Raw genomic sequence first — 20,033 nt, forward strand, 5'->3', positions numbered from 1 at the left:
TATGTCAGATCATGTATTGTTTTGAGACCTGCTGTCAGAGAACCAGATGTGTTGGAATTGCCTAAGCAAAATAACCTGAGCAGAGGCATCTGTGTACCTTTCATTTGACACTTTGCTGTGGCTTTCCATCTGAGCAGTTCCCCTAACAACGTCGTTCTGCTGAACTGTCTTTTGACCCAGAGATGGTATGAGATCCGAGTTGGAGGTTTTGAAATGTTGTTTCTCAGCGTGTTCAAAGGACAGATTTATCATTAGAATCAATTCCCTGGGATATATCGTTTCATAAGTAGGTGAATTGGCTTGGGGTAAAGTTCATCCAGGCGGCACTGGGGACTAGGCAATTTACCCTTGTACTTCCTTAGAACTAAGATTTCAGTTGGTGATGTCAGACAAGATACTTGTTTAGTTTCAGCTGCAGAGAGGTCAAATCACCGAGCTTTAGAAGGAAATAATTGAATCAGTCCTTCATTGGTTGTAATTTTGAAAAGAGGAATAAGTTTTGGCTTGAAGAATTCTAGAGCTTTAAAAAACAAAAGGGATTTCCGCATATTTGAGCGAGAAAGGGTAATAGTCACGTTTCTTTGGAAGGTGCAAATGCCAGAAAAGGAAGGGAATTGTTCTGGGATGGTGTATGGAAGTAAAAGGTCTGTAGATAAGAGGCTCCCTGAGCCAAGAACTGTGCACGTCACTTCTCCTAGCAAACGGTGTAACAAACCATTGTCTTGTACCAGGGATCCCTGTGACGGGTACAAGAAGTTACCAGCGGTAGTAATGGGGTGGAACCGGGCAGCAGTTCCTTTGCCTCCCACCAGCGCGGTGGAGCCTCCCAGGCTGGAGCCATTCAAAAGGCTGTTGGAAAAAGGGCTGGTCAACGGATTGCCGGGAATAATCCTTTCCTGGCAGGGTGATGGACCGATGATCCCACGTATCTCAGTATGATGGTTCTATAGCAACACTCGGAGCGCTTCAGAAATAGAAACACCATCAGATCGGGGGTGTCACGGTGTCCCAAACTCACGAGAGATGCCAGAGCGTATGGGTAGCGCTAGCCCAGCCTCCCGGCTCGCACACCTTCATTATTAGGGCACTGGAATATTATTGGTTCTGAGATTTTGGTGAAAAATGAGCACCCCAGAATTCCTTTACAGTCTCAGTAATTGTGTTAGTGGGCAAAATTACTATATCCACTGCGTAAATTTGAAGGAAAATGACTTTACTCATTTTGAGTGAGAACGATGCTAACTTGGGGGTAGCTGTCAGGGGGTGGCTCTGCTTCTGTAAAACCACTTTTATACCTTCAGAAAAAAAGCGACTCCAAAACCTTTTTTTCTGGTGCAGATCAGACCACTTGAGGCCAAGATGTCCACCCTGGTGTCCCCAGTTCTCATTTTAGTGATGCCTGGATTGACGACAAGCCGTGTGTAAGGATTACAAACTGAAGAAGTTCTCGCTCGAGGTGTGGAGCATATGAACAACCTTCCTCTCCCTCAGGAGGCAAACCAGCCCAGGAGCAGGTTCTCCAGAAGCTGGAAGTGCTCTGGGGCTCTGCTTTCCTTACCTTGCTCTCATTAGTCAGCAAATAGCCCTGTGCTGCAAGGCAGAGGGGCGGAATAAGCCTGGTGGCTTCACCGCTCGCTTCTCTAAGGCCGAAGCAGAGAGGAGGGTTCAGCTGAGGACCTGCCTCCCTAACCCCGGGTAGCTGTCCTTGTCCCGCTAGCAGCCCAAGGTAAGGTGAGCGACTGATTATTGATTCTCCTTCCCGGCCCACCTCCGAGCCCCTCCGAGCCCCCACGGGTTTGTGCCAGTGGCCGGTTGGGCTCAACCATCCCTGCCCCGGGACCTGCCTCTTCTGTCCTGCCCAAGCGACCTGAGCATCCCCGAGGGAGCGAGGCGAGTACCGGACCTCGCAGAAGGGATCGGTTCTGCCTTTGTGCTGGGAAGGTGTCTTGCAATCTTGGGTGTCTATATTTTTAAAATAAATCAATAGGCAGCTTTTATCAGGATGTAGCTCAGCAGGGTGGGAGCCGCCGGTGCTGCTGTGGGACGGGTGCACAGTCTTCATCGCCTCGTTTTTGCACCTTCTTTTGGTAATGTTTTCGGTAAATATCAACTATAAAGAAATCACACGTTTCAGCTTTATGAGAGGTGAGCAGTATGTTCTTGCTACATCAAGAGAAAATTTCTCTTTGGCTTGGTGTGAGATGGCTGCTTTGTTTTCAGAGCTCTTTAAAACGGGGGTCTGCTGTTCCTGTTTTTGATCAGCTGCGTTGTTCAGGAGGGAAACCTATAATATCCTTTCATTCTTTTTCTCAGTGCCAGCCCAGTTCACAAACTCATCTATTTCACACCTTCTAAAGAGCACGAGAATAGTCTGCAAAGCAGCTGCCTTACTCATTTCTGATAAGAGCGGCTACTCTCTGCTTCCTCGTAGGACTGTGGCACCTTTGGGGGGGTTTCCTGTGTAAATGAAGCCGGGGTGCAGCTGTGCTCGCAGCGCTCCGCTCGGGGGGAGGGGATGCCTCGCTTCCCTTCAGGCCTGCTTTTATTTTTTTCTTCTTTTTTTAAAAAAATCTCTGTTCTGAAGGTGTAAGGTCATGGCTAAAGCTATGGTAATATGCGCCCTTTTGGCCTGTAAATTCAAGGCTTTTAAAGCTAGTATGTGGAAAAGTGTACACTACCAGATGAATATTCCTGGACTGCTTGATTGCCGTTATATAGGCTGACACAAAGAGGAAAGAGGGATAATAATCCTCTGTATTAGGGGTATCGTTGCTGGTGAGTTTTGTGCTAGAGGAACGTGCCACCTGCCTTACTTAGGGCTTGCCTTCTCGTGCTCTGCTGCTCTGAACTTTTTGATGGTGGTGCCCTTCTCCCCACAGCTGTGCCCAGCTGTGGTGTGGTGGTACGTGTCAGGCGCGACCCAGCTGAGTCTCCCTGGAGGGCTGCCTGAGGCGGGGTGCTCGTGCGTTCTGCAGGCGAGCAGAAGCTGTGGGTGAAGAGAGAAGTGAGGCCAACGTGGTGGTGCTTGTTGCGTGGAGGTAACCGGCACCAGTCATGTACAGCATAAAACCTCGTGTCCTTTCCTGGCTCTCGAGACATTTAACAGCTTGGTCCTCTTGCGTTGCTTGTAGCCTGCCCTGCCGGTTGTTTTGATTCCCTGACAGAAGGTTTGCTTTGTGGAATGCTGAGGTGTTCAAAACGTGGCCCGTCCACCAAAACCAGCTGGCAGGATAACTCCAGGTAATGAGCTTTAAGAGTGGTTCTCAGTTCTAGGGAGCGAGGCACAGAAGTTGTATCCATCAAATGTACCGCAGGACATGGGCTTAATTACCTGGACATCAGTTACCTGCATCTTCCTGTTGCTTGAACTTGGGCCATATATCCCCAAACTGATTAATTAAATGGAAAATGTGTGCTATTTCAAGAACCTCAGCTCCCTGAATTCATTCACCTTTCCCTGGGGTACCTGGATAATTGATGTTATAATTTGTTTCATATATTATTAATGATGAAGTATAATCTGAGAGCAAGGGGTTTTCAGGGGAAGGGAGTGGTGCTGCCGGGACTGTCAGATGACAGTCAGAATTCTTCCCGAGGAAGAGGCTCCTAAGAGGCCGTAAGACAACGTTAGTTCATGTGGGTCTTCTCGTGCTAGATCCTTCAGTGGACTTTGCTAATGCTGTAAAAAGGCTGGTATTCTGTAATTGATATTAGCAGTATGAAAGGGCATTTGAAGTCTCTGCTACTTTTTTGGCCAGAGTGTAAAATGTGGCAAATGGTTTTGGCACTCAGTGCTTTCAATAAATCACTCTGAAGAGGTCTACATGTTAGTGGTGTTCCACAACTCCATTCCCAAAACGTTATTAAAATAAAGTTGTAGTAATAAGAAATGATTTAAAACAAGCAGCAGTAACCTCCATACGTGCTGATCTAGCGAAACACCCAAAACACGCCTAAAGAAGCTGATGAGAATTTATTTTTAAGGTTGGCTGTGTTTTCATTACAGCAGTAGCACCTTTTGACTATGAATAAGGGGAAGGAGCCAATTTCTTTGGTTTCATCGTAACGGATGGTGCATGTCTTGCCACTTTGAATGTTCAGTGTAAATCCCCAGTTCCTGGAAACAAGTCATTAGTACAGGACCTCGGGTTTCTTAATTGCCGGGCACAGGGGAAGCCCAAGGTCAATCAATTACAGACAACAGACCCAGAAAGCAAAACGAATCCATCACCATTTTTGTCATCTCGTGGATTTTAAGGCAACCATGTGATTTTGGACCCTAGTTGGCAGAATTTGCTAAAAGTAACTGTTTTGCACTGCATACATCGCCTTGTACCTGAGGATGTCGTGATGTTCGCTTTAGCTCAGTCAGAAATGGCTCATTGTGACTTCTGCAGAGAATCGTTTTGTTTTTCGGTCCCCAGCAGCGTGGATGTGAGTGTTTCTAACACAAAGAGCCGTGTGGAACGGGCACCTCCACCCTGCCGCGCGACTCAGCCTGCTGAGGGACCGCGGACACTGGGCAGGCAGTAAGGAAAAGGGATCAGAAAGCGAGCGGGCGGACTTCCTTGGGCACCTTCCTGTTTCTTTGGCACTTTTGCAGCAGGAATCGGGTGTTTGTAGGCTAACATCTACCGTTTCCAAAAGGCACGCGTGGCTGCTAACAGTGGCAAAATTCCCCCAAGGCTGAGCCCTGTGGAGATGTGCGTAACAAGGTTGTCGGGGCTGAGACTTGAGGTCTTACAAATCTGCTCAAAGTAACGGTGAGCCAGATGTTTTGCTTAGTGAGCACTCTGGAGTCATCAGCCGCCACGCTGCCCCGGGGCTGGGGGCTCTGGGGTTGTTGTCCAGTGCAGCAGGCAGCTGTGCTGCTCAGGGAAGCGTCGGAAGAAGCCTTACGTGTCCGGCTTTGCAGCGCCGTCAGCCGCGTGATGGGAGTTGTTCCCTTTGAGAGAAGAGCAAAGCTCCTTTAGCTGGAGTGCTGGGGAAAAGAGGCTGAGGAGAGCTGTTTGGGGAGCTGGGGCTCAAGTGGGAGGAGGACTCTTGGAGAAATTACCGTCAGATTGTCCCTGTCTTAATACAATAAGGTTCTGTTCAGCCTCTGTGCCGGCCTTTGCTCCCTTCTGCCAGGAGCGCTGCCCTGGTCTCCCTTCCCCTTGGCTAGCTGGCATGGTTTCATGAGGGCGCATCGTCCTGTTGAGCCAGTCCCAGGCTGATCTGACCCGAGGCATTGTGTGTCTCTGCAGAAGCTGCAAGGCCCTAGTGAATCCTGTCTGCTTTAAGCCCTTGGAGCAGCACTAGGAGCTCAGCACTGATGGATTTCTTGCTTCTGCTCCCTCTTCCTAATTAAGTGAAATGAAATGTCCTGAAACTCTTAAATCCTCATCTGCCTGCAAGTAGTCTCTGTCTTTTGTTTATCAAATGAAGACTTCTCTCAAGTTCCCGTTTATTTTTCATCTGTTACGCTTTTAGAACTTTAGTAATCACTGTTTTTTAAAATGAAGCAAAATGAGGTAGAATACAGAAGTGTGGTGCCTTGAACTCTTTCAGGGGGGAGAAAAACTTCAAAGTTTGTGTGTGTGTATATTACAAAGAACTGGAAATCCCTTTCTTGACTTGTGTGTACAGTATCTGAGGCAACCCTGTGATTTGATTCAAGCATAATTTTTTATGGTTTACTGTTTAATTTAAATCAGTGCGGTATGAATGACGTTACTAGTGAAAAATGAGCTTTTGTTGAGATAAATGCCTTCCATCATCTTGAAAGTCGTCTTCTGTTTTGACATTTTTACTTTATGTTTTTCTGCGTGGTGATTAGATGTTGCTGTGCAAGCTTAGCTGATTGTCCTCAAAGAGAAAGAGGGCGGGAGAGAAACACAAGGGGGTGGAATTGGTTTCATGCATCAACGGGAGTTGGCGTTGGTAGCACCTCCTTCGACACCCTGTGTTATTCGAGGTTGTCTTTTGGGTAGCAAAACTACACCTCCAAAGCAGGGCTGTAAGGAGCGATATGTACAGGAGAGGCAAAGCAGAGGCGGAGTTGATTTTTCTCAAGAGTTCTCGGCTTCTCCTCGTTGCCCCCTTGCACAGAACTTGCTCCGCCGTGTAATCAATACGGCGCCTGAAACACTGTGGTGCCTCTTGCATCAAGGTGCTTTGTAGAGCGGGAGGTGCTTTCATGGAGATCCCATTTAAGGAGCTCTGTAAGTGCTGTGCTGTGTAATTATTGGTGCTCTTGGTTTCTCCTGCGAGGCTTTGTATTTACGGTCAGGTCTGGTGTGCCTTCAGCTGGACTGAATCTGCTGGGCTTGAAAGACACAGCGATGACACTGCAGTTTTGCAGACTTTTTATCCCGCTGCAAAGCTAACACAGAGGAAATACTCACTGGCTGGTTCGTGCTGGTACGTAAGAGAGCAGCAGTTCATAGTGGGCAGACCTTCAAAAGGCTCCGCTGGATTCAAATGCGCTCAAGGAATTCAGCCTCGCTTACAAAGCTTGTGTGAGCCATCCAGACTCCTCTGCTTTGGACACTGAACAGGGCGTTTGGGTAGAAAACAGCCTCGTTTCATGTGATTTCTAGTGTTCTTTAGATGTGGCGGAAAAAAGAATGGGAAGGTTATTTTTTCGTGACAGAAGTATGTCTCAGTAACAGCCTTCCCTGCAGCTTGCTGATATTTTTCCTCCAGATCCTTGAAACCAGATAATACAGTAGCACAACAGCAGACTCAGAAACGCATACACCAGTGGAAAATTTCCACTCCAGACGTGTGGCTTGAGTGGGAGTGAAAGTTCAAAAGACAATCATTCTTTTAAAAACCTGAATTGGTCTCTCTCCCATCAGCTGCAGCGGTGCAGCTGCCTCCCGCAAGCCGGCAGCAGCACCGGGCTCGGCCGCCATCGCTCCTGCCTCTGCCCGGCCCCGCGGATCCCGCCGGCCCCGCTGCAGCCCGGCTGCGTTGCCGCACGGCCGCGGCTCTCCCAGCTCTCAGCACTGGTGAGGCAGCAACATGCTTGTTTGACAGGAGATCCGTAAAGATTTCTCTCCTCTGAGCTTTGCCGGCGTTGGGGTACGCTGGGCTTTTGTCGCAGAGCCCATGCTGTCGGTGCGCCCGGCCGTGCTGCTGGAGCTGTGGCAGTCTGCTCGCAAACAGGAGCGAACGTGGGGGCTGAGGACGCTCCTGAGGGTGGGCGCGAGGCCAGTTGGCAGAGCAGGGCAGTCAGTCGCAGGTGAACGAGGTTCTGTGATCCTGCAGGCGTTTAGTAGCGCTCAGAGCTTGAGCCTGGAGTCCCCTGGCCCACCTGCGTACAGCGTCCCGCGGGCGTGCGCGCGGGGCTTGGAGACGAGGGTGATGGCGGGAGCTCTGCGGCACACGCCTAAGGTAAAGCACAGGCAGAGGCTTTCAGGGAATCGCTTCTTCTCTCCTTATCTGGCGTTTCTGGGGATGCGGAGCCGGCTCCAGGCTGTGCTGAAGGACCCTACGGCTGGACGAGAGCTTTACACGACGAGGGGTATACGCGGGGCTTTTCCTGTGGCCCGAGGCTGGGGACAGCAAACAAGCTGGGTTTGGCTCAGCTGCTCTTCCCATCGGTTTGCGGTGCTATGACCTGTTTTTGTCTGACACGTTCCTCATTAACTCTTTGTCAAATCACCAGGAAGCCTGCTTAATTGCAGGCAGAGTGCTGAATTTATGAGTTCATGTAGGCTTCATGTCTACACATTGACAGAGGTGTTTCTCTGGATGAAGTCTTTTTCTCTTCATTTTGTGGCAAGAATGGACTTTCTGTTTCAGTTACTTCTGAAAGTCATAAATTGTAGCAGTCCCTCCCTCCCCTTTATTTAAAAGAAACACAACAAAACTTCATGGCAACAGTTTATTGCTCTAAATCAGCTTGTGGGTCATTAAAGCAAAAAAGGAAAAAAAAAAAGGAAAAAATCTCCCTCTAACTCCTGCCAAATAAAATGCGTACATCAGCCAAACTGTCAAAGGCAGATCCTGCAACTATGGGATGAGAAGGTTTATTACACTTTCGGCTTCTGGGGAGGGATGTTATAGCAACAGGACGCTGGGTCACTGATGGCAAACTCATGGTTGCTTCGTTTCTTCGTGCACACTAGGAATCCATTAAGCTAACTGACGACAGATCCCTAGGCATTCCAGTCCTACAGCACACCTCTGCGGAGGCCAAATGTTGGACGCTGCCCATTAAAATGTGAAAGAAACAACCCAACAGAGAGCCCACAAATTAGAGAAGCAGGAAACCTCAAATGATGTGCAAAAAAAATTGTAAACGTTCAAGAGAATTTTTCCATAACTTTTGCTTCATAACTCAGCATTTCTGATGTTAATAAATTATGAAACAGAGCCTTTGCAAGATCAATGAGCCTTTTGGATTCAAATCCTGAATGCCGTTCAGCAGACAGCAGATGAAGCTGCAAAGTGAGTCCTGGAACATGACAACAATTTCCTTTTGGCTGGAGAGAGATGAGTCTGAACCGCAACCACAGCCGGCGTTCTGGGTCCGGATCCAAAATTCGTGTCTCTGCCATGGGCCCGTTTAAACCCTGTAATCCGGATGAACACGAAGGTGCATTTGTTTTAACCAGATCGACAGAAGAGGAGAAGGATGGGGACGTTGGAGTGGGGAAGAGCTAGCGCTCTGGGGAAGGGACTGCGGCTGGGCGCACAGGAACCGCGGGCTCTGCAAGCGTCTCAGCAAGACACAGTCATGGGGCTGTTACGGGCGAGGGAGGGGAGCGGGGTTGAGGGTGCTTGGATGAGCTGTTGGATTTGAAGACAAGAGTGATGGGAGGTGCCCTGGGTTCATAAATAAAAGCGCAAACTGAACTCGCCGTCGGCAGCAGAAGGAAAAAAAGACGAGCTTAGTTTTTGGCACGTTCAATAAAAAAAAAAGCAATGAGAAGTCCATGACGGGGGGGTGGGATGGACGGAGGGCTGCGCAGAGGGAGATGGGGCAAAGGGAGCGCTCCCACAGTAACTGACTCGATGAGAATGCCCGCAGGCTGCCGTCCAGGCGAACGCTGACTTTGCCAGCAGATCCACGAGCGCACTTGTCTGTCCCAGACCGCCTGAAGTGGAACTCGGGGAAAAGGGGGGACAGACAAAATGTGCTCTGGGACCGAACAGAGCTCTGTGGGCAGCGACGCTGCTGTTCAGCTCCTAGATCGTCGGGAAGGTACCGTGCGTGGCCCTGACACCGACTGCAGTATCAGAACATAATGGGTTTAGACTTACAAAAATGTTGCCAATTACTAGTTATAAATTTCTTTTCTCTTTTCCTCCCCTCCCTTACCTTCCCCCTTTTTTCCCCCTCTCCTCCTCTGATAGCTTCTTTTCATCTCTCAACCAACTTAGCCATCAGAGCCCTCTCTGCTGCCTCACTGATTTCAGAGCTAGCCTGAGTGCAGACAGTGAGCAGAGGTACAACTAGGAATTTTCAACTCCACCAAGTCAGATTCCTGCTAGTTACACCTGATTTTCTGTTGGGTTTTTCCTTCCTGTGGCATCTTTTTTTTTTTTTTTTGCTGTTGGTACTAAATGTCTGCTGGCAGCCTTCACCTGTCCGGGAAAAGAGGGCTATCTAGGGAGGGATGGTCTTACGCTTAGTCCTTGATAGAGATTCACCTAGTTCTGGTCTTAACTGCGAATAACGAGTTGCTTTAGTTGAGCTAGATATGGCTGTTCTAATGAGTCCCTCCCAAGGTGGCTGTGGTGAATTGAGCCTTCCAGCAGTCTGCTGCGGGGTGAATCCCTCTCTGCTTCCATTCCCTATCTTTAATTTGCTGATAGATAATGCCATTTGTCTCCCTTTATTTTTCCATTTGTCTTCTTCAGAGCATCAGTTACCTGTTAGTGCTGGTCATGCTGCTTCTAATAAACACAGAAAAACGAGTGATTTATGTGCATTCCAAAAGCAAGCCTTCAAACAGAAAATCTTTTTTGTTACTGACAATGGCTTGTAAACAGTTGGTTTGAAGAAATTCGGCAGAGGAAATTTCTGATTTCCTTCTGGTCTAAACTGGAAGAAGATGTGGTAACAGGTTTCAGTTTGTTTTTCCGGAGTTTTTTAAGGTGGGGGGAAGAGGGACTTAGAATATTTTTCTGCGTGTGCACACTTGACAGAGGGAGAAATATATATTGCAGAGGGTAATTTATGATTACTATTGGATTTCTCAGTATTTTTTAAAATTGTGATATAACTTTCATATAGAACATCAGAAAAGAGCGTGAGTGTGTGAACTTGATCTTTCATTAGAGGTGTCAACCACAAAGAGCTGGACTCGGTCACGAACGCCCCTACTTTGTAGTTGGTCCTGCAGCATTTTACACATACTGTATCCCACCGAGTCTGAGAAAAAAACATCCTTTTCAGAGAGTTTGACACTTTGTTAGACAAATGCTGAAGCATCCTAGTAAATTAACATTTAAGGCATTTGCCAGCCTTGGAGATGTCACCTGTATTTCTTACTGCAGCTGTGGGGGAAAGGCATATGCTCTGTGTTTGCAAATACCAATAGTTTTATGGAACAGTTGTCATTTAAAGGGAGGGTTTGTAAGACTAGCCTGTGTTCTTGTAGACAGTAGCTTGCTTTTACTTCTGTACCGGCCATAAATTGCAAGTATCTAATGAATACCTAACTGCCAGGGACTAAACAACTAGCAGTTTAACCTATACTTACCTTCGTTTGCTCCTGGATCATGAGCACGCAGAAAACAATGCTATTATTAATCAGGCAGAAGTGCTCCTTGAAAATTAGAAAGCTGGATAAACCTAGACTTACAAGGGTTTACACCAAGTAAAACTAGACCAGCCGTTCTAAACAACTGGGCTAGTAATCTGTTCCACATCATTAGATCTCGTTGTGATTGAGTTTTACTGATTCCTGGTGAACCTTTCTTCCTCGAGAGTTAGTGAGTGAGTGAAACTGCAGCATGTGGAAGAAGTGGAGGTCAGAGTCAGGTCTCTCTGGTGTGCCTAAAAGGTAGCACACCGAAAATGGGCAGTTTTGGATGAGCTTCTGCTTCTACAGCTACACTACGGGTGGTGACGGCAGCGGAGGTCTCTGCCCCTCGGTGCCGGTGCAGCCTGCGTGCGAAGGGAGGGACGTCAGGCCAGAAGACACTTGCAGAGGCTGAGAACTTGATCCCGCACGTCTTGACCCCCTCTTCAGCGGCTTAAACACAGCCTCGCTGTTTCCTGCCCTTACTGGACCGCGAAGCTGCCGTGGTTCGGGGACGTGAGGCCGCGGGGAACTCCTCCTGCTCTGCTGCGGCTCGGGCGCTCGCCCGTTCTGCAGCTGCTCCCGGAACGGGCCAGCTCCCCGAGCAGCTCCTCCACTGCACCCTGCGCCGCCGCCGTGACCATCCTGGGTGCTGCCCAGCTGCTCCAAGGCAGTGACGTTGTCCCGGCTCGAGCTGAGCCCCTCATCCGTGACCGCCCGCGTGCCCCCAGCCCGTTGCAATTGCAAAGGAAGAACGTGTCAGCGAAACTCCCGGGAAATTCCCTTGTTCAAAATAACGCGCCTTACTAATACATGTAGTGGGGTAGGAGAGCTCACAGAATTATTTCACTGTGGTTCAGCTGGCGAGTGATAACTTACCGCTTCTTGTTTAACAACGGAATTGCTCACAATACCCTGTCCACTCTTTTCTGCCTCCATAGCATTTACTTTGTTTTCCTGCTGTTCCAATTTCAAAGGCCTCTTACGGATAACAACAGAAGCAAACCATTCTATAAGGGATAGTAATATGGAAAATACCGTCCGGTGACGCTGCTGGGCCTTAGTTCGTGGTGCCTTGTTCCATTTATGGAGTGGAGTGAGTGTGTGTGAAAAACAGGGGCTTAAGTTCTCAGGGTTTCATACAACCTCTTTTTTTCATTTTGATCTGTGAGATTTCACACCCCCTGTTTGGGTTTTCAAGCTCTACTCATATAAAACCACAGAGTTTCAGGTGATTTCTAGCTAAGACAGGAGCTCATTCTGAAGCAGAGCTGTCGAGCCTTGTGCAGGGGCCCTGCAAAACAGCTGGTGAGTTCGAGCTGAATTCCGGGGTTTCCCAGAGCTGTCTGAGTGTCTTCCAAGCGATTCTAGAATATGAAAGACGCTATCTGTAAGATACAGCTATGAAATAAAATAGGCCGTTTGTGTCCATCCTCCTGGAGTTTGCCAGATTGTATTCCCAGGGTGACTTAATTTCACTGATTCCTGCTGTATAAATTAGTGGTACGGGGAGGTTAGGGGGCTGCAGCTTCTTCAGACCATTAACAACCATATGCTCTATGCCCAAACTCTTCAGTGGCTTCAAATCAACAGCTGAACGTTGATGTTTTGTCTTGGTTTTGTTTCCAAACAGAGCTGCTCTCACTTTCCATCTAGGTGTGTCCCTCTCCTGCCCCTCGAGGTGCTGGCTTGGCTGTTCAGCTTCGTTAGCTAATTTGGGGTCAGTAAGGCCGAGACAAGTACTTTAGTCTCAACAACAGTCAGCAGCTTTAGTCAGCCTCCATGTTCCTAGAGGTTCCCTGAGCTAAAACAGAAGTTATTGTTATTTTAGCCTGAGCAAACTCAGTATTTTCAACCCACTTTTTTTTTGTTTTCTTTCTTGCAAAGTCCAAACTACCTTAAATTGGCTTCCTGTGACGTTACTGCTGTGTATCAGGCCTTTGCTTTTAGGAGTAGAGCTCAAGGAAAGCTAAACAAGGCATCTAGAAAGTACCAGTTATTGGGAAAGAGTCTCGTTAGGGAAGAGCAGGGGCTTTGGTGGGGTCTCACTTCACCTCCCGATCACCGAAGAGTAAATTCAGCACCTCCAGGTGGTTCTTTTAAAAACTTCAGGTCCCTGAATAAATGCAACCAATTTTGAGGAGGGCATCTACAGGGAAAAAAAAAAAATCAAACACATTCCCAAATCTCTTTGCACGCGATGTGTGCAGTTTGATCCACATGTATATTTAACATTTGGTGTAAATTGGTGGTTCCTGCCTGGGTTTTCACTTTGCCACGAGACCTGGCAGTCCTGGTGTGTTCTGGCAGATGGAGGGTCAATTGCCAATGTACAGTTTTACATATTCACTGTGGAAACGGCGCTTATGGTTGGGCCCAGACCTGTAGGTGTTCCTCCCTCCTCACCACGGGAGTTTCACGCCTTCGCAGCCACAGGGCCACGCGGGGCAGGGCCGGGGAAGGGCTCTGGTGCTCGAAGGGCACCAAGAACCTGCAGCCAGTGCCAAGCGCAGCAGCTCGGCTTGCGAATGAGCGGGAAACCTCGGTGCTCCTCGCTGTAAAAGGCTAGCTCAGGCTGTTGGGTCAGCTCTTGGCTACGTTCAGGAACAGTGTTAATGATCCGAGACTCATTTGCCTAAGGAAATTCCTCTGTTCTCTTTCTTTTTCCCCTTAGAAAAGGAAAATGTGTTTATTGTGGGAGAAGAATCCAGGAGAGGCCCTGGTTATGGTCGAGAAGGCAACTGGGAGATGAAGAGAAAAGCCAGGGGAGGGCTGGGGTGGAGTTGTTTAACCGGGGAGTGATGAGAAGAGAAGCGATGGGATCGAGTGCGATGGACTTGGCGGAGCTGTGGGGACTGCAGAGGGAGTGGGGAGCGGGCCAGGGCCTTGCAAGTGAGGAGACCCAGTGCCAGGTACAGCGGAGGTGGGAAGGAGGGAGGAGAGGGCGGCTGCACCGGAGGAACAGGGTCCGAGGCTTGCTGCGGCAAGGGGACAGGCGTTGAGGGAGTAACAGGAGAGATTTCTTGGGAATATGTACTGGGGCAGAACAGGGTAAAGATGCTAGGGCTGATGGGCGAGGAACTAGGGATTTGGAGAAAAAAAAATCTGAGTCCTGAAAATTAGGGCTGCCTGGCAAAACACTTGGGACTGGGGTTCGGAGGCAGGGCTGGAAAACCTGGGATTAACCAGGTGACACGGGGTGAAAGTCATGGGAATGGGCGAAAGCTTTGTCTTTACTGCCCTGCAGTCCTCTTGAGTGCCGGAATATACGACATGTCCCCTCTCCTCTACCACAAAGTCTCCGAGATTCGAGGGCAGAGACCCTGCAAGCTGCCGTGGGGACGGGGACGCGCTGCTGCCACCGCGCTTGCACGGCTGCCAGGCTGGCTGCGGCGCTTCACGAAACCTCGGGCAGCGTGAGCCCCGTGCGTGATGTGTGAAGGCACCAGGAGGGGTTGCTGCCGCTTCTAGAGTTTGCTTTGAAAACAAAGCAAAGGAGGCAAAAATGAAACAAACGACTGAGAATTCTCTCACATAAACCAGAATTTGCCAATATAATTTTAACAAGATTGCCAGCAGAAAGTGTCTTGCAATGCGGTTTTTGACTCGAGAATTGCATATGGATTTGGACAAGGGAGCTCTCCTTCATTTACCGATCCCGAGTAGGTGGATCTGCTCTAGAAGGTAACTGGGGCGCTGTGGCAAAGGACGCTGCCAGTGCAACTCCTGTTGTATTTACTCGGGAAGCTGGAATGTGAGGCGTGAACAAGGCAGGGGTTTTCTCCAAGAGGAAGGATGATGTTTCGTGGCCAAGACAGTTGAATTGAAAACTAAACTCCGTCACTGCTTCTGCTCCTGTGTTCTGAGGAAGGCACTGAAGTCAAACCTGCCTGAAGTGGCCACTGATTGCGTGTTCCTCGTTATCTTTGAGTGCCCAGCTTGAGACCTGGGAGTCTAACCCGCAGAGCTGCTGCCAGGTCAGGTGGGGCTCTGCTCCGGGCACCCTGGAAACATGGGAACGTGCAAGAATGCTCCCGTGTTCCATGTGTCCGTCTCTTTGTCTTATTTCTTGAGCTGTGAAGAGAGTTTCTTAGGGATCCCTCACAAGTGTGTTATAAAACCAAAGGACAGTTTGGGTGCACGGAGTTGCCGTCCGTAGTATTTCTTTAAAATACTTGTGTGGGTTATTCTGATGCAGCTCTTCGACCTTCTGCGCTTTACTGCTGTTGGAGGCAGAGCCGGTCCATTTAGCTGAATCCACTGGAGTCTAACTGGTAAGCGACTGCGGGAGTGTTCCCAAGCAGGGGATGAATGAAGCTGAACACAGGGAGGGTTGTTTCTCTCACAGTTCTGTCCCAAACACACACACGCGCGTGTTCCAGGGGAAGATGCAGTGTTTCACCGACGCTTCAGTGCCGTATTCTGGTTAGGAAGGAAGAAGCCAAATGCTAATGGCGTGATTTTCCCTTGGTCCATTTTAACACACGTCGCTTGACAAAAAAGCGTTAGTGCTGGAAGGGGGAGGCCCGGGTGTGTCTGCTGGGACAGGGCAGAGAGGTGGGAGCTTTCCCGGCGCTGCTGCGGGCTGCCCGGCTGGGCGGCAGAGCCGGGGCTGGGCTGGTGCTGAGGCTCCGCGGGCGTTTGGAGCTGGGGAGCGAGAGTCTCAGCTGGCAACGCCGCTCCAAAACTGCTCAGCCTGACCTTATACTTGATTTGTTGCTGTCATCATCGTGTTTTAATTTTTCCTTTGTTCTTACCTTTTTTCTGTCTTGAAATAGATGGGAAAGTATTATCGTATCCCATGAGATTTTGAGAGAATTAATTGCTGGTAAAAGCATGTTAAGAGCTTTTGATGACTGAAGTAATTTGCAATGACACAGGGTCTGGTAGGGGTAGAGGGAAATCTAAGTCTAGGGAAGAAAGGCGTTTCTGTAATAAGGAGGCCCACTGATGAGCAGAACAGTCTTGCCATGCTCAGGACCCCAAGGGCTTTTCCTCGATTTGGTGGTGTCGTGTGTAATTTTTGAAATGTGCTTGTTTGGGTGAGTTGCAGAATGGATCACCCCAAGTGTTGGTAGGGAATGCTGGGTGTCCTTGCTGTTCCTATGCCATCAAACTTACTTTACTGTCTTAAGAAAGAAAAGGCGTGAAGTCTCTTCCTGGTACAACAGCGATTTTCTTTAGACCACAGCCCTTTAATTAACCCTTTTTTTTCACACCTGGACTTTTAAGTATTTGAGGGGTTTTATTTGGAAGGATTCCTCTTTTGCACACCAGCCAAATTTTATCTCACCTTCAACCACACAGATTGTCTTGTGTCAGTGAATTTCTAGCGTTGTAGTTCTATAAATGAAAGCCTCGTTTGTTCCAGCATTTTTAAAAATATAATTTCACAGCACTGTGGAAAGTGACCTGTTTTGAAAGTTTACTAAAAAAAGAAATGTAGTTTTTTATTTATAATAAAAAAATGGTCCTGCATGAAAGGGTAATGCAGATAATGTGGAGGTGGGGCGGTTTAAAAGCAGTGCCGTTTGGAGAAGTTACCGGCTTTGATTGCTTAAGCTGGATACTAGAACTGTGTGTTTGTCTCTGTAACAGTTGTAATCCTGAGCCTGTTACTCCTGGAGAAGTCTCGTGTATGTCCTTGGAGGTTCTGCTAACCAGGGACTTCAGGTTATGCCTAAGAGCTGATTTTAGTCTTGTCATGTGTCTCTATTAGTTACATTACACCATCGAGCTTTCTCCTTTCTATTTCTTGTTTGGAGTCCTGCACTGCAAATAATCCTCCTTTCTTTCCGCTTCCTGTAGCTATCATTTGATATCAGATGACCCACGTATTTCTTCATCTCCTGTTCTTCCACAGATTGCCGATGACCTGGGAAATGAGAAATTCTGTATTGATGCTAGCCAGAGCGGAGCTGGGAACTGGCTGAAGTACATCCGGGTGGCCTGTTCCTGTGACGAACAGAACCTGGCCGTGTGTCACGTCAACGACCAGGTAACGACCCCAGCAGTTGCTGTGCTCACCTCACCGCTCCGACAGGTGCTGGGGTGGTGGGTGGGCCAGAGGACAGCCTGCAGTGGCAGTACTGAACAGAAGCGACGGAGGGATTCATCTGTTCAGCAGCTCTGCTGCCGTGTCCCTGAAGTGATGTAAAACCCCTGGACTCACACGATCTTCCAGCCTCTGACTCCTGTTGTGGTGGGGAAGATCGTGGGGAAAGTTAACACCTGGTGGGAACCGTAGGTTATGTTAACAAAGCACAACGGGACCGATGGAAACCAGTGCTGGGTGTTTCATTGCCGTCAAAACCATAAGGAGTTTATGTTATCAGTTGACAGTGGTGGGTAGGGAGCACGACTCCAAGCTGTAAACTCAGTTGTTGTCGGTACTTGAGAGGGGAGTGATGGTGGGAGATGGCCTGGGAGTCTGCTGCGGAGGAAGAAATGCAAAAACCTAATGGGCACATTGCAGAAATGCTGGTAGGACAGTCTCTGTAAGCGGGGGTGTGGGCGAGGGATATTACGTGGAATTAATAGGATTTTGATAATGTTAACTCATGTTTGTAAAGTTCTTTGAAGCTTAAACCCAAAAATGGGTTCAAGATGAGCAATCCAAGTTGGGAGTTCCACAAACCTGCTTCAGACCTAACTGAGATGAGAAATGCAGTCTTAATGTGATTACCGGTTAGCAAACAGGAGGCATATTTGGATGCACACAAAGAATGAGCTGAGGATGGAAAAATACACTTCTAACAAAAACATTTAGAACTCTGTAGCTGACAGGGAAGCCAGAGTGACTCTGGAGTAAGGCAGCTCATGTAAAATGAGAATAGCTCAGGGTGCGCCAAAATGTCAGCCCACTTTGTGAACTTAGTTCCTGTTTTAAAATGCTTTTGAATAGCTCAACTTTGGATGCAGAAGTAAAATAATACAAAAGTATCACAAATGTTCATGATTTAAGCAATCTAGAAGAGACTGAGGCACAAAGCTCTAAATTTCAGCCTGCTTAGTTAAAATGAGCCGCTGATTGCTTCAGTGCCCACTCACCACTACTCACAAGTGCTCTTACAACAAGGAGCCTTCTAACCAAGAGCCAACATTTATCATCAGCTCCTTGTCTTACACCGTGAGCTGCTCGGTGCTTTCTGTGACACACGCAGGGCTGCTCCCGTGTCTCCGTTTCACAGAATGACGGGATAAATATCGCAGGGGCTCCGCGCTGTGCGCCCTGCCGCTGAGCGAGCGCAGGCTGTTCGGCTGAGGGAGACCTCGGTGGGCTCGCAGGAGATGCAGCAGGACCGATGCAACTGCATGCGCTGCCTAATGCTTCCCAGCGCTTTGCACGTGGCGGTGGCTTTAGCCAGCCGGGTGTGTTCCCGTCTCACCAGGACAGCCTTGCTCAGTGTCTGGGCAGATGGCTTTTCCCTGGCGTTCGTCCCCGCAGAAGCGTAGGGAGGCTGTTCCCGAGAATTCTTACGAGCAGCAGTGGAACAGCACGAATACTAAAGGAAGAGAAACCCCAGGTATTTTGAATTTGGGTTTCTTCAAAAACATCTTCGACTCAGGAAAGAAACTGAGTTCATGCAAGTTTTTTTTTACATGAATACACGTTTCTTTTAGAAATGTTAACTTGTACAGTGCTGGCTTTTCCCGGGTTCTTATAAATGCTTAGATTAAGGGCTGCATATATATATACAGAATTTGCCAGAAACTTGAGGGCTGGATCACATTTTACTGTAAGCCCAGTCCACTGCATGTCCTTCTGTCCTTGTCCCTCATCTGGAGATTTCTGGTTGTGCATATTTTTAGTGCATGCAGCGATCTGATTGGAAAGAACAGCTGTTTATCATACACACTCATCTTCTTTTCATTATTTTTCCTCCGTAATGACCACTCTTTTACAACTTCTTCATAAACAGACTTACTAGAAGTCACATGAAAGGGGCTGGGTAGCAAGCAAATGCTTCTTCGAGGTGCAGAATATAAGTAAACAGCAGGAAAGCAAAATGTTTTCTCCCCCTCAGCCTTCTTTCCCGAAAGATTGAAGAGCCTTAGGTCAGGCCAGCTGGTGGGAATGAAAAAATCCAGTGTAAAACGCAGCAGATGATGGTGATTGATAACTAGAGGCACTGGATGCTTGGGGGGGAGGAGTAGAGTCAGAGTAAGGATATGCTATTTCCTAAGCTATCGATTATGACAGCCTGTGGACTCATTTGAATGGCGGCAGTATTTAGAGCCATCAGCAGCACATTAAAATCTTTGTGGATATTTGTATTATTATTTATAGAGGAGGCAATTTAACCATGTTTGTTCTGGCATCTCCTATTCGTTCCAAGTTTTCTCTCGCACCACTGCCATACAAAACCGTCTCACTGCTTTCTCTCCTGGAACGATTCTGGTGCTGGTGGTTACTTCTTTTATTGAAATGGATAATTCCTCTGGACTCTGAAGCTTCAAAGGATAAAGATGGCTGTGAGTGTGCTTGGTCATCACGAAAACTAAGAGAGTAGCCTGCAAATATAAATAGAAAAGAAAAACATCGAGCAGTCCATAAGCATGTATGTCTGCGAGCTGATACGTGCTTTCATCAGACTCAGTGAATTCATAATTCACGAGCTGCCAAGGGGCCTTTGGGATACAACCCGCCTGTATCTGAACTCTCAGGCACTCAAAATAAAATGACTAGACTGCAAAATCAAGTTCTTCATCCTGGTCCTGAGAAACACCGGCCTAGTAAATACCAAAGCAGAAGCGCAGGCGTTTTCAGAGGTGCTGCAGTTAGGCCTTGTCGGAGGGTACAAAATGCTTTTGCACTTCATTACTTTTTATGTAGCTGGTGTCAGGGTGAGCTCTGTGCTGATACAGAGGGGGTGTGGGGGTGTTAGAGATCGTCCTCCCGCGGGTACCTCTGAGTGTGAGCGATCCTGATCGTGTGGTTGCTCCGCTGAAGTCAAGGGCTGGGTTCCTCACAGAAGTGCGTGTCGCTGGCCAGGGCTGTCGTATGCTTTGGAAACGACCCCCCCTCCTTTTCCCTGTAGGATATATTTAGAAAACTAAATTTGTGTCGCCTTCAAACTTTCTTGTGCACAAACCACACAGTTAATTCAAGGGGAGATTCTGCTGGGTGCTGGTGTCTGAGCATCCTGCGGGTGGGAAAGGGGAGATCTCGGGCAGGAGAGATCCCGAGCAGGAGGGATCTCGGGCAGGAGGGATCTCAGGCCCTTAGCAGAGTGACTCCCAAAGCCGGAAGCATGTTATAAATTTTCAGGGTGACTAAGCATTGCTGAT

At 48.4% G+C, this 20,033-nt stretch overlaps 1 protein-coding gene across 1 annotated transcript in view; it reads left to right on the forward strand.

Annotated features, from left to right (window-relative positions):
• Positions 1–20,033, forward strand: part of PRDM16 (PR/SET domain 16) — a 213,164-nt gene that overhangs the window by 146,498 nt on the left and 46,633 nt on the right. The window contains exon 4 of the mRNA XM_086476002.1: positions 16,606–16,740. Coding sequence (XP_086332128.1) covers positions 16,606–16,740 — 135 coding nt within the window. The remainder of the gene's footprint in view (positions 1–16,605; positions 16,741–20,033) is intronic.

This window comes from Leptosomus discolor, chromosome 20, assembly GCF_034619465.1.
Source record: "Leptosomus discolor isolate bLepDis1 chromosome 20, bLepDis1.hap2, whole genome shotgun sequence".
NCBI classification, from domain to species: domain Eukaryota; kingdom Metazoa; phylum Chordata; class Aves; order Leptosomiformes; family Leptosomidae; genus Leptosomus; species Leptosomus discolor.